A 14,515-nucleotide genomic window follows, 5' to 3' on the forward strand; every position below is an offset into this window, starting at 1 on the left:
GTATTCAAAATCTCTTACCAATCATAACCTATAGCAAAAGATGTTTCAATTACAGGAGCAATGAGTTTTGCAGCAGTCATGATGTATTTTTCTGCCATGGCTTTCCTATATCAAACAAACAAAGCCTTTTTTAGAAATATGATGCATAAATAATTTAGTTATAGTTCTTAAAATTTAAGTGTAAACATCTGTCAAAGCTAACATACCACATAAGCTTATTAAATGATGGACAACACAAGAAATATGCTTGAAAGTCAGGTTAAAAATCACAATTTGAAAACATGACAAGCAACATGACTGCCTTCTGGGTTGACAATGTTTATTCCATTTTCTGCTTGATGATACCTTCTGACAAACTAAAGAAACAAAGAGACACTACAGAGACACAGGCTCTGCTACAGAACTTACATAACCTACATGGTGGACATAAAAACAGAGTGAAAATGACCACTGAAGAAACAGTGTGCAGTGAACAGCAAAAATGAACTACTACATGTTGCTTTGAATGTATACGCACTTGTATGTGTATGTGCATATGTGTACATATATAAAATTGTACATTGTCACCAATACTGGAAAATGCCAAACTATATTTCAAAATGGACATGCCAATTTAGAGTGGTGGATGAGCATTCCCTTTTTCTTGGATTTATAAACACAGCAGTTTTTAAAATAGACTTAAAATGTACATAACTATTTTATAATCTTCATACTTATTAAACTGTATTGATGTGAAAACAATATTTTCCATATCATTAAACATTAATTCTGTATTTTTTTCTTTTCATTGAACATTTTATTTTGATACTCATAGATTCACATTTATAAAAAAGTAATAGGGATACCCTCTGTACCCTTTACCCAGTTTCTCCAAGGGTGATGGTATAACATCACAACCAACATTCTAGCATTGATAGTGAAGATATGGAATAGTTCCATTATGTTTTCATTCCCTCATGTTACCTATCACTAATCTGATCTCCATTTCTCTAATATATATAATCTTTGAAAAAGGCTGTTTTCATAAGATAATTTTCTTCAGATCCATCCAAATTATTGCCATATTCATTCCTTTCCATTGTTGAATAATATTTCATGTTATGTATCAACTGATGCAGAAAAGGCACTAGAAAAACATCAATACCTATTCATCAAAGAAACCTTCAGGAAAATAGGGAGAATTTTTTCAACTTGATTGAACCATAAGCTTTTTTCCTTTAACTGGTTAATATGATTGCTTTTTTTTTTATGAACCAGGCTTGCATCCTTAGAATAAACCCTACTTTTAATTTTTAAAAATGTATTCCTGAGGGGGACTGGGGTTGTGACTCAGTGGCAGAACACTTGCCTAGCATGTGTGAGGCACTGGGTTCAATCCTCAGTCCCATGAATAAATAAATGAATAAAATAAAGATCCATCAATAACCAAAATATCTGTATCTATCTATCTATAAAATTTTAAAATGTATTCCTGAATTCTTTTTTAAAAACAGCTCTAGAAAGATATAATCTACACATCAATTTACCAATATCAAGTCTACAATTCAGTAATTTAAGTGTATTCACAGATTTGTGTAACAACCATCCTAACAAATTTTAGAACATTTTCACAACCTTAAAAAGAAACTCAGTACCCATTAGCAGACACTCCTCTGTGCCTATCAATCATTGATCCACTTTCTATCTTTATAGATTTACCTAGTCTTTTTTTGTCTATTTTTTCCACCTACCATATTTTCAAGGCTCATCTGTATACTGCATGTATTCCACTGTATGACTAGACCATATTTTACTTATAAATTCATGAGTTATTAGACATTTGATTATTTCCACTTTTGGATACTATGAATAATGTTACTATAAACATCTGTGTACAAAGTGTTATGTGAACCTATGGTCTAACTTCTCTGGGTTATCTACCTAGGACTAAAATTGTTGGTCACATGGTAAGTTTATGTATAAACTTTCAAGGAACTTCTAGTCTGTCTTTCAAAAAGTTACTGAACCATTTTATATTCTCACTATCAGCACAGAAGGGGGGTGCCAATTTGTTCACATTCTCACTAACATTTATTATCCATCTTTTTATTATAGTCTAATATGAGTGAGTGTGAAGTGGTATTTCATTGTAGTTCTGAGTTGCATTTCCCTAACAGCTACTGAAGTTGAGTATCTTTTCTTGTGTTTATTGGGTATTAACATCATTTCGAAGAAATATTTATTCAGATCCTTTGTGGGAAGCCATCCTTATCTAGCAGAATCAGACAGTTCCCTGTCTAGTTCCCCTAAGAGAATGGCTCCCCTCACTCCACCCTATCCTGTCCGTCACAGAAGAAGCTCCTCCAGGTCTTGGACCCCTTTTACCTGTATGTCCATAATAAAAGAGAGTTGTTAGAGGCCAGAGTTAATAAGGTCAGACCCGTCATCCCCCATCTCATTTATAAAAAGAGTGTTGGCTCTTGTGTATTTACTGAGTAGTTAAGTTTATGGTAACTGATTTATAAACAGCCAACATCATCCTCCAGCAGTTAACCCTTTTCTCATCCATGCAGGATGTGGCTGAGAGATCCCCACAATCCTTTGCAAATTTTTTTGAACTCCCCAAACCTCAACTACTTGTTTAATACTATCAATAGGTTTTTGGATGGGAAAATATAGAATAAACAAGTTACATTTTATGATTACTTCAAACATATGCACTGTAAAGACAACTGGTAGAAAGTTAGTTTTGAGATAAGAAAAGACTCAAGTTAACATTTATAACCAGAAATATATGTAACATCTATACCTAACATTTGCACATTTTAAATTAGATTATTAGACCATTTTTCACTGAGTTAAAAGGTTAATTATATAGTCTAGAAATGTTCCTTCTTAGATATTTGATTTGCAAGTATTTTCTCTCATTTGGTGGGTTATATTTTTACTGTCTTGATAGTGTTGTTTGAAGGACATACATTTTCTATTTTGATGATATATCTTTTTTCATCACTTGTGTTTGGTGTCATATCTAGGAAATCACTGCCTAATCCAAGGGTAATATTTAATTTCAGGTGTTTTTATATGAATTTTATAGTTTCAGCTCTCACATTTGGATCTATGGTTCGTTCTGAGGTACTTTTTGTATATGATGTGTAAGAAAAGTTCAGCTTCATTCTTTTGCATGAAGATATCCAATTTTACCAAGACCATTTGTTGAAAAGATTATACTTTCCCCATTAAACTGTCCTAGTGCCTGCACTACTATAAATGCGAGGGTTTATTTCTAGACTCCCAATTCCATTCTGATTTATATTTCTTTTTTAAAATATTCTTTTAGTTGTTGATGGATCTTTTATTTATTTATTTATATGAGATGCTGAGAATCAAACCCAGTGCCTCACACATGCTAGGCAAGCACTCTCCCAGAGCCACAACCCCAGCCTTGCTGATTTGTATTTCTATCTTTATGCTAGTACCACAATGTCTTGATTGGTGTATCTTTATAATTTGAGTCTTCCAATTTTAATTGTCTTTTCCAACACTGTTTGGGCTACTCTGGGTCCCTTAAATTTCCACAGGAATTTTAGGATCAACTCATCACTTTCTTCAATAACACAGTTAGGATTTTGATATGGATTGCATTGAATATGCAAATAAATTTGGGGAGTATCACTATTTTAATAATATTGAGTGTATATCCAAAACGTTCAATGTCATTTAGCTGCTTTCAACAATGTTTTATAGTTTTTTGGAGTGCAAATTTTGTATTTCTTTTGTTAAATTTAATTCTTAATAAATTTTATGTTATTGTAAATGCAACTGTTAATTTTGTCTTTTGGATAGCTCATTGGTAAATATAGTATATTTTTATACTGCATTTCTGACTTGTGCATTGAGTGTTTCCTCTGCATCCTTCTTGAACTCATTTATTAGTAATTTTTTTGGTGAACTTCTTGGGCTTTTTCTATATACAAGATCATGTCACTTGCAAATAGTTTTACTTGTTCTGGTTAAATTTGAATTTATTTTATTTTATTTGCCTAATTACTAAAGCTAGAACTTCCAATAATGTTGAATAGAATTGGTGAAAGTGGATAGCCTTATGTTGTTCCTGATCTTAGGTGGAAAATATTCAGATTTTCACTATTAAATATGATCCAGCTGTGGGTTTTTCATAGACCCACTTTATCAGATGACGAACTTCCTTTCTACTTGTAGCTTTTTAAGCTTTTTGTTTGTTTGGGTTTTTTTTTTTTTTTTTTGCGGTGCTGGGGATCGAACTCAGGGCCTTGTGCTTGAGAGGCAAGCACTCTACCGACTGAGCTATCTCCCCAGCCCTGTTTGGGTTTTTTTGTAATCATGAAAGAATTTTGGTTTTGAACAATTTTTTTTCTATTGAGATGATCATGTGTTTTTTGCCCTTTAATTAATGTCCTGTATTATATTAACTGATTTTCAAATCTTGAGCTAATCTTGTATTCCTGGGATAAACTTGATTTGATTATAGTACACAGTTTTTATGTTTTGTTAATATTTTGGTTTGCTAGTATTTTCTTGAGGATTTTTGCATCTACAGTCGCTGGGGTTTTCTTTTTTGATAAGTGTCTTTGTCTGATTTCAGTAGCAGGATAACCCTAATTTCATAAAATATATTTTTTTCTGGAAGAAATTGGGTAGAATTAATGTGAATTCTTCTTTGAAGTTTGCTAGAATTCTCTAGTAAGATCATTTGGGCCTGGAGTTTTCTTTTTCTGGAATTTTAAAATTATAAATTCAATTTCTTAATATGTAGAGATATTTAAATAATGTATTTTATATGAGTTAATAGAGTTTTTCAAGAAAGCAGTCCATCTCATCTCACTTGCTATTATTCTTTTGATGTCCACAGGATCTGCAGTGATGTTTGTTTTATTCTCATTATTGGTAATTTTTGTCTTCTCTCTTTTTTGTCAGTCTTGTAAGAGTTTGCCAATTTTATTTATTATCTTTTCAAAAAGCCAGTTCTATTTCATTGATATTTTCTATTGTTACTGTTTTCAATATCAATTGTTATTATTCCTCTGTAAGTTGTTTTTTTTTTCTTTCCCTACTTCCTTAGGGATTTTGCTATTTCTTCTGTTCTTGAGTTGGAAGCTTAACTTTTCCACTGCAATTCTAATTGCTTTCCCTCTGTGAGAGAAAGTGGTATTTTTCTACTGCTCCTTTCAAGATTTTTCCTTTTCTTTCTTTTTGTTTTTTGAGCCAGGTCTGTTCGTGAACTCCCATATACACCCGTAATCCTGTCTCAGTCAAGTAGCTGAGGCTACAGTATCAAGTCCAGTTTAAAATGTTTTTTCCGTCTTTAATTTCCAGTTTAATCCTTGAGTTTATCCTGTTTGGTGTTCACCGAACTTCTTGAATTGTAAGTTTAATTTTCCAGTCAGATTTGGGGCGTTTTCAGTCATTATTTCTTTATTCTCTTTCTTTTCCCTTTCCCCTGAATTCTAGATTCTGATGACAGAATCTTTTGTTAGAAGTCCCACAGGTTCCTGGGGTACTGTTCATTTTATTTTTATTGGTTCTTTTTAGTTATACATGAGAGTATAATTCATTTTAATATAATTATACAAGCATGGAATTCATCTTATTCTGAATAGGACCCCATTCTTGTGGATGTACATGATAGTGGGATTCACTGTGGTGTGTTCATACACGAGATTCGAAAATTATGTCAGATTCATTCCACTGTCTCCTTTTCCTGTCCCCCATCTCATTCCTTTCATCCCCTTTGTCTACTCTACTGAATTTATTTTCTTCCTCCCCCCCCGCCCCATTGTGGGTTAGCTTCCACATATCAGCGAAAACATTCAACCTTTGGCTTTTGGGGACTGACTTATTTCACTTAGTATGACAGTCTTTAGATTCATCCATTTACAGGCGAATGTCATAAAGACATTCTTCCTAAAGGCTGAATCACACTCATACATTGCTGGTGGAAATGTGAATTGGTAAAACCATTCTGGAAACCAGTATGGAGATCCCTCAAAATAGGAATGGAACCACCATTTTAACCAGTTCTAGAGGTTAGTCATACAATAGTGTGAATGTACCTAACACTTAAGATGATAAATCTTATTATGCATTTTATCACAATTAAAACAAAAAGATTAAGGGCCCTCTATCATGTAACGTACTCCTAATTTACTGCATGTTTAATGAATTTAAAATTTTCACAAATGAGATAGGGTTTGAGGAATACAGGAAAAAAAAAAAAAACATGAGTCTTCAAAGAAAAATCGGGGATACATGAACCACTGGAATGCAAAACAAGTAACTTTTTTTCTTTTTTAGGTGCTGGTGATTGAACCCAGGGATGCTTTACCACCAAGATACATTCCTAGCCATTTTAAAAAAATAATTTAATTTTTATTTTTGCAGTGCTGAGAATCAAATTCAGGGCCTCATATTGTTAGGCAAACACTCTATCACCAAGCCACATTCCTAGCTCTTAATTTTTTTATTTTGAGACAGAGTCTCACTAAATTTCCTAGATTGACCTTGAACTTGAATCTCTTCAGCCTCCTAAGTTACTGGGATCACAGGAGATTTAAACAAGCAACTCTTTTTTAAACTCTTTTTTTGCGGGGAGCAGGTACCAGGGATTGAACTCAGGGGCATTCAACCACTGAGCCACATTCCCAGCCCTATTTTGTATTTTATTTAGAGACAAGGGTCTCACTGAGTTGCTTAGCCCTCTGAGGCTGGCTTTGAATTCACCATCCTCCTGTCTTGGCCTCCTGAACAGCTGGGATTACAGGTGTGTACCACTGTGCCCAGCTTAAACTCTTGATTAAACAAGCAACTCTTGATAATGGAGCATGAACCCTTGCCTGCAAAAAGTTTCATGATATGAGGGCAATGCCCAAGCACTAGAAGTATTGGCACAAAACTACATAACTCCATCCTGACTCCACCTTTAGTCTAGCTTTTAGTTAAGGTTCCTCTATAAAAATTAATAACCAAGACCAAGGGGTTGCTGCTCTCATTCTCAAAAGATGGTCCACATTCTCTCTTGAATGTATATTCCCCACTTTACCACAAAAGGGTCTCACTCTCAATAGAGCCTACATTCTCCTTCGAATGCATCTCTGCTTTCCTAAATCTTTGTGCCTCTAACAGATGCTTCCTTAAATTCATGTTTGTCAAGAACCCCACTCAATCTTGAGTTGAGGTCCTCCTCTCTGGAAACTCCTTGGACTTCCTCCAGTGATAAAATTATACTTGGTAGCGACCAAATACATGTGATATTGTGATAGAAATATATTTGGTCTTTATCTTGATGCCTGGCAAAAAGCTCTTGGAATTTTCTGAATGACTGAAGTGTCTTTTGTTAATCATAATGAACCCCCTTTGACAATACCTGACTTTATGTTAATGAGGTGACTTCCTATTAGCTCACAGAAAATTTCAAAATGGGGCCTGGTTGCCAGTGAAATGAACCATATGATTGAAGAATTGGAACTTTCAGTCCCGCCCTTCAACCTCCAAGAGGGAAGAAGGGCTAGAAATTGAGTTTCATCACCAAAGGCTAATGATAAAATCAGTGTTGCCTACATAGCTGAACCTCAGTGTAGAAGACCTCCAAGTTGGGGAACACATGGAGGTACTAGGATGATGGCACATCTGGATAGGACATGAAAGCTCTCATACCTTGCCCTATTCGTCTCTTCCATTTGGTTGTTTCTGAGTTGCATTCTTTATAATAAACTGGCAAATAAAAGCAAAGTGTTTTCCTGAGTTCTATAAGCTCTTGCAGTAAATTACTGAACTCAAGGAGGAGTGGAGGGAGTCCCTAATTTATATCCAGTTGATCAGAAGTACAAGAAGCCCTGAGCTTGCAACTGGTATCTGTAATCAGGGGTACAAAGGCAATCTTGTGACATTGTGAGGCTCGCATAAACTCTGGGTAGTTAGTGTCAGAACTGAATTGCTGGACACTCAGTTGGTGTCCAGCGAGTCAGATCATTTGTTCTCAATGTGGGAAAACCCCATATATTCGGTGAATAAAGTACAAAGAGATTGTAGTACCATATTAGAAGAAGGAAAGAATGAAGCAAATAGAGATGTTTTCCTCTCAGTCTTGGTACCTTAATTGGGAGGCAGAACAAAAATACGTAAGGATATAATTTTTTAAGTAATTGTGATAATGAACCAAATTTCAATATTGTACCAATGCAGAGGGAAAGACAGTTATGGAGAAAGAGTAGGAATAACTAAGTAAGAATATTGGAATGAGACTGAGAACTGAGATTATTTTGAAGGAGAAAAGGGAATCCGAAAAGTACTGAAATGGTAAAACATCAGCACTATTTAAGAAATATATTGAATATAGGGCTGGGGATATAGCTCAGTGGGTAGAGTGTTTGCCCTGCAAGCACATAGGCCCTGGTTCAACCCCCAGCACCACCACCAAAAAAAAAGAAAAGAAAAAGAAATATATTGAATATAACAAATTTTGTAAGAAACAATAAGAGTACACATTCAGTCATTTTAGAGACATTAAAACTGCACTATCAAGTACCCAAAATATTACCTTTCACGTTCCATTTGCCTGAGAGGATCATTTTTTATAGCTTCAATCACTAGGTTAGTATGGGGATCATCCTGAAAAAAGAAATTAAAACAAAAAAATTCAGAAGTAAATGCTAAAAACTTGAATTTCTAATCAAAATCCCAACTAACTGTATAAAATGGAGTATAAATTAATCTTTCAAAAATATTTTCCTTTATGTAATGCAGAACTTTCTTTTTTCCTTTTCTTACTTCTGATTACCTATCCCATTCTCCAATGAGCTTATATACATTTTAAGTAGCTGCTACAAGGGTCAGGCTAGAAGAATAGGAACACACAGAAGCTGTGGTTGTTAGTATAAATATGTGATGTCATAAATTTAAAACTTAAATATATATGCTTTCATGATTATCAACTCCCTAGTATAATTCATATCTCTACTTCCAATTAACAATACAGACCAGGGCTCAGGATATAGCTCAATAACAGAGCACTCACTCACCTAGCATGTATAAGGCCCTGGGTTTAATCCCTAGCACTGCAAAAAAAAATTTTTTTAATGTGACTTTTCCACAACATAGATTATTTTTTTCAGTATGAAAATAATACATAATTAACATTTATCCAGCACTTACTATGTTCCAAGTATGATTTTAAGCATTTTGCAAATTTAATCCTTGTAACTATAAGGTTGGTTATTATAATTAGTTCCATTTTATACATAAAGGAACTGAGGCACAAGGAAGGAAACTGAAGAATACAGTGGTGGGGACAGGCATATGGTTTGTGTCTACATTCTCTATTAAATTAAAGATATTATGCCATTTTAATCCATAAATATAGGCAATTTAACATTTTGACTTATATAAAATTTATATATGAAAATATGGAAAATGTTTTTAAAGTGTTAAAAAAAAATCCCACTGCCCAGAATATATTTTAGAGTATATTCTTTCAGTTTCTGTTCATTTGTAGGTGTATATCTGTATTTTTTCACTTAACAGTATATAATATTCCCCTACACCTTTAAAAATAAGACTTTTGAAGAGGACTGTATTATGCTTTACTCTTGAATAAAGAATTACTTTTTTTAATTGTTGACAGAGTTAGTATAGATTTTTTAGGGTTCCTCTGCTTAACAATGATTTTCTTTTTTTTTGACCAGCAATTGAACCCCAGGGTGCTTAACCACTGTGCCACATTTCTAGCCATCCCCTGCCACTTTTTAATTTTTTTAGTTTGAGACAGCATCTTGCTAAATTACTTAGGGCCTTGCTAAGTTTCTGAGATTGGCTTTGAACTTAAGATCCTCCTGCCTCAGCTTCCCTGAGCTACTGAGATTATAGGCGTGAGCCAACATGCTCTGCTTAACAAGGATTTTTTTTTTTTTTTTTTTTTTTTGGTGCTGGGGATTGAACCCAGGGCCTTGTACTTGCAAGGCAAGTAACTCTACCAACTGAGCTATATCTGTAGCCCTCAACAATGATTTTTAAAACATCAAAAGATTTTGGGTTCCATAGTCAAGATATTACTTTTAATGAATGACATTTTTTTTAATACGATTCTCTTAGTTTTGACTAAAACTGTACAGTGTATTTTAACCAGAATCTCTAGCCCTATTTCAATTGTCTCATCCTTGATCTAATTTAAATAACAAATTAAATATATCAATGATAAAACATATTAATATAGGTCTGTAAAAAACTCAAAAAGTCATCAATTCTAATTTTCTCATTTCTAAAAACAGGAAAACAGTATGAGATGGCTATATAACTGTCTTTTTCATACTCACACTTGGTGAAATATATTTATCATCTTCATCAATTTCTAATGGAACAGCAATCAATTTCTGGAATGCCTTCTTCATTTTTTCTCGATCTCCAATAGCAAAATAACTAAGAATCAGGTTGAAGCCTGCTTTCAGATTTGGTGCCATGCTCATTATATGCTCAAATGAATTAATGGCATCTGAATATTGACCAGTTTTAATAAATGTAACTCCAATGTTCTGCATTATTTTAATCCTAAATAAAAATAAACATAGATTAGCACTAAAAGTTTAAATTCCTTAGTATATTCAAGTCATTCCTTTTTTTCTTTCCAATTTTCTTTCTTTTTTGGTTTTATTAAAGCTTTATTGTAGTATAATACATATACCAAAAAATTTGCTTATGTTAAGGATGTGATGCAATGATTACTTCTATATTTACATTGTTATGGAACCACAACCACATATTTAGGGTAGTCATTTCTACTACCCTAAAAAGAAAATCTGTGCCTATTAACAGTCATTCTCTATTCTCACTGCCAGTCCTAGGCAACCATTAATCTACTTTGTTTTTCTAAACATTGTCTATAAGTGGAATCACATGATATGTAATATTCTGTGTTGGCCTTCATTCACCTAGCACAATCCTTCTGTGGTTCCTCCATATTGCAGCAAGTATCAGTACTTCACTCCTTTTGTATTGTCAAATAGTATTCTATAATATGGACATACACCATTTACTTAACCACTGCCAACTTGATAGAGGTTTCAGTTATTTACATTTTTTGGCTATTATGACTAATGCTATTATGAACAGTTGTGTACAAATCTTCGTTATAACATGAACTTTCATATCTCTTGGATGTATACCTGACAATGGAATTGCTGGTCATATGGTAAATGTATGTTTAACTTTTAAGAAACTGCCCAAGTATTTTCCAAAGTACCATTTTACATATGTAATACATAAGGTTTCAGATTTCCCACCAGCTTCATCAGTACTTGCTATTTTCTATAATTTTGAGTAGAGTCATTCTAAAGGATGTGATTTGACCTTACTTCCAACTACTCTGACATGAACCTACTGTTTCAACTAATTTATCCAAAATTAGTTGGTCAGATCACAAACACTTATTTCCTAGACTCATCTCATAGTATTCCCTTTATCTGGAATGTTGTCCCTTTTGTCACTTAAGTAACCTATTTAAAGTGTATCTCCTTCATAAAGTCATCTTTTTTTTTTTTAAATTGGTACCATAGATTGAATCCAGAGGCATACAACCACTAAGCCATATTCCCAGCCCTTTTTTATATTTTATTTAGAGACGGGGTCTCACTAAGTTGCTTTGGGTCTTGTTAAATTGCTGAGGCTGTTTCTGAACTCACAATCCTCCACCTCAGACTCCCAAGTTGCTGGGATTATAGGTACGTGCTTTTTTGACCATTATTATTCTCTATTATTATTCCCTCAGGCTGAAATAATATAGTACCCATTGTCTCAACTATTGATTATTAAGTACATAAATGTTACATATTATCTTTTTCTAAAATTCTCAAATTTTGGACTCTTCTGGATTAAAAGTACCTCGAGGGCATTGTGTCCTATAAGCTAGATATTTGTTGATGATAATTAAACACCATGCAAAATTCAAAACCAAATGATCATGAAAAGTGGCATTTACAAATAAATTAACTATCACAGAGGAAATGTCCCATGTCTTGGGGAAATTATAACTAGTAAACATATGTCTCTGAATATAATAGAAAATACTGTGGGAGGGCTGGGGATATAGCTCAGTTGGTAGCGTGCTTGCCTCATAAGCACAAGGCCCTGGGTTCAATCCCCAGCACCGCAAAAAAAAAAAAAAAAAAAAAGAAAAAGAAAGAAAGAAAGAAAATACTGTGGGAATATAAAGTATTCCAACTTCCCCCCTCCTCTTCAAAGAATCAGAAATAATCTCATCCTTTAATTATTTCACTGTTTCTCAAACTATAGAAACAATGTGAGGGAGTTCTTAATTTCCAGACTTGTTTTCTAATCTGATATATTCATAGGAATGCTATTCTGATTATTTGTTGATACTAAGTTGTATCATCGTACTAATGGTTTGCAGGGTTAATCTCTATAATGGTCAATTAGCTTAGTTTTATTTCACTTGATCACATATTATGCCTTTAACCTTTAACTTGTCACTGTACAAATGTATACAAGTAGTTACAAGGGAATAGAGCAAAATACTACACAGATAACACAAATCTAATACCTCTCAGGTACAAACACTTCAAAATATTTAACCCATTGACCAAAGATCAGAACATGTATCTACCTTGTTTCTGAAAAACAACACTTAAATTTTATAGTTATCTGTGTGTACACTTACCTCATTTCTTTATGGACACTTGGGATTTGATCTAAGGCCATTCGGTAGAATTTAATGGCTTTGGAATAATTTCTTTGCTTTAAGTAAATATTTCCCATATTCACTTTCAGTCTCCCTAATTAAAAAGAAAGTATATTCTCATTTTTTCCATTTTCTATGATATTGTAGATGATCTTAATTCATATTCTGATGTTCTTAAGTTATAAAGTTTTAGACATTACCTAAAATTCTAACTTAAAAACAGTTATACTGTTTGATGTATTCACACCCTAGTCTTTCTTCTGTGAGTCAATGAAACTTAAGATAGTAGACACCTGAAAGTAGGGTTGGAAAACAACTGACTTACATTATAAAACTGAATAGTATATTCTGCTAAAAACAAAAATGAGACTATAAGACAATTTAAATTAGACTTAAAAATGTCACACACATTGTAATATGATGTTAAAAGGAAATGATATTCAGATAAACTTTAATATTGCAACTAAAAATTTGTATAATGTAAATGCTAAATATAAACTCTAGTCTCTTGGGACATATTTACAGATGGTAAAACACGTGGCTGGGGATGCCATGACTCATTGTACTTGTGGTATCAGAACACATTTTGTGTTTACCATTATGTAGCATACTTCATACCAACCATATATCTTCATTTGTATTTGTATGGATTGTCATATATAGTATCTCTAAGAAGGAGACTCCATCATAAATACAAATTTGCTTAGAGCATAGATCATTTCATTATAAGGAAGCATAAAGTGGGGAGATGTAAATTAATACTATAAAAGAGTTGTGACTATTGGGAGAACTGATTATATATACCTACCCGCATTGCTAAACATCTTGTTTTTCAGTATAACTTGATATGTGTTTAGTGCCTCAGCATACATTTCATTAGCTGAATACTGACAGGCCAAGTTGAAAAGAACCTAAGGAAGAAAAGATTGATACAATGATTATGTTAGGTCCCGTTCACTTCTGATCTATCTAGAGATTTAAATCATATAACAAACCTGCTTATATCAAGATAATCAACCAATATGGAAATTAAGTCCATAAAAGAAATATCTTGCATTCCAAATAAGCCACAACATTAAGAGATGAACAGCTGTCCTCTAAATTTCACTTAATTTTCTACGTACTCTATTTTAATTTAGTATTTGCCATTAATAGCTGAAAAACCTACAAAGAATAAATGTATATTGTTAATGCTGCTGGTGATAAAGGAAATAAACAAGATAATGGATTAATTCTCTCAGTAAATATAAACTAAACATACCATGGAAATATCTTAAACCCTAAAGTATACCAGAGAAGAATTTGCACAGTAATGGCTCTATGTACAAAACTATAATTTAAGTCATCAAGATACAGTACTTCATGTTCCTACAGGTAAAAATATTGCCACAATAAATTACTGCCTATAGTATTTCATGGAATTTTTTAAAACTAAGTAGTAAATATCTAATATTTTAAAATTTCAAATTCCCCTTTTTTAATTTCTTTAGTATATGAAGACTTTTCCCACTGACAATATATCCTTTTATACAAGGAATTCTCAGAATAAAGAAGTTTTCTTAGAAATTAAATATATTGGGGGAGTTTCAAGATGGCAGCCTAGAGGGCGGCTGCATTTCACGTTGCTCCAGGACCCAGGATTCAAAACAGGAGATAGTGAAGAGACTTGGGACCAACTCAAAGTCGCCGGGTGAGTCTCTCCCGTTGAGGAGGCATCCTGGATGGGCGGTAGCCCCGGAACGCAGGGAATTTGTGAAGTGGAGTTGCTCGGCGAGATGCCCCTCCCCCCACTGGATCGGTAAACACGGACAA

At 33.5% G+C, this 14,515-nt stretch overlaps 1 protein-coding gene across 3 annotated transcripts in view; it reads right to left on the bottom strand.

The window, feature by feature from the left end:
- Nucleotides 1–14,515, bottom strand: part of Ift88 (intraflagellar transport 88) — a 157,310-nt gene that overhangs the window by 111,517 nt on the left and 31,278 nt on the right. For all 3 annotated transcript variants that reach the window (XM_047552613.1, XM_047552615.1, XM_047552612.1), the window contains 5 exons: nucleotides 13,512–13,614; nucleotides 12,683–12,797; nucleotides 10,326–10,557; nucleotides 8,555–8,625; nucleotides 19–105 (listed from right to left, as the gene is read on the bottom strand). In XM_047552613.1, the coding sequence (XP_047408569.1) occupies nucleotides 19–105; nucleotides 8,555–8,625; nucleotides 10,326–10,557; nucleotides 12,683–12,797; nucleotides 13,512–13,614 (608 nt within the window). The remainder of the gene's footprint in view (nucleotides 1–18; nucleotides 106–8,554; nucleotides 8,626–10,325; nucleotides 10,558–12,682; nucleotides 12,798–13,511; nucleotides 13,615–14,515) is intronic.

The sequence above is a fragment of the Sciurus carolinensis genome, chromosome 5, assembly GCF_902686445.1.
Source record: "Sciurus carolinensis chromosome 5, mSciCar1.2, whole genome shotgun sequence".
In the NCBI taxonomy this organism is placed as follows: domain Eukaryota; kingdom Metazoa; phylum Chordata; class Mammalia; order Rodentia; family Sciuridae; genus Sciurus; species Sciurus carolinensis.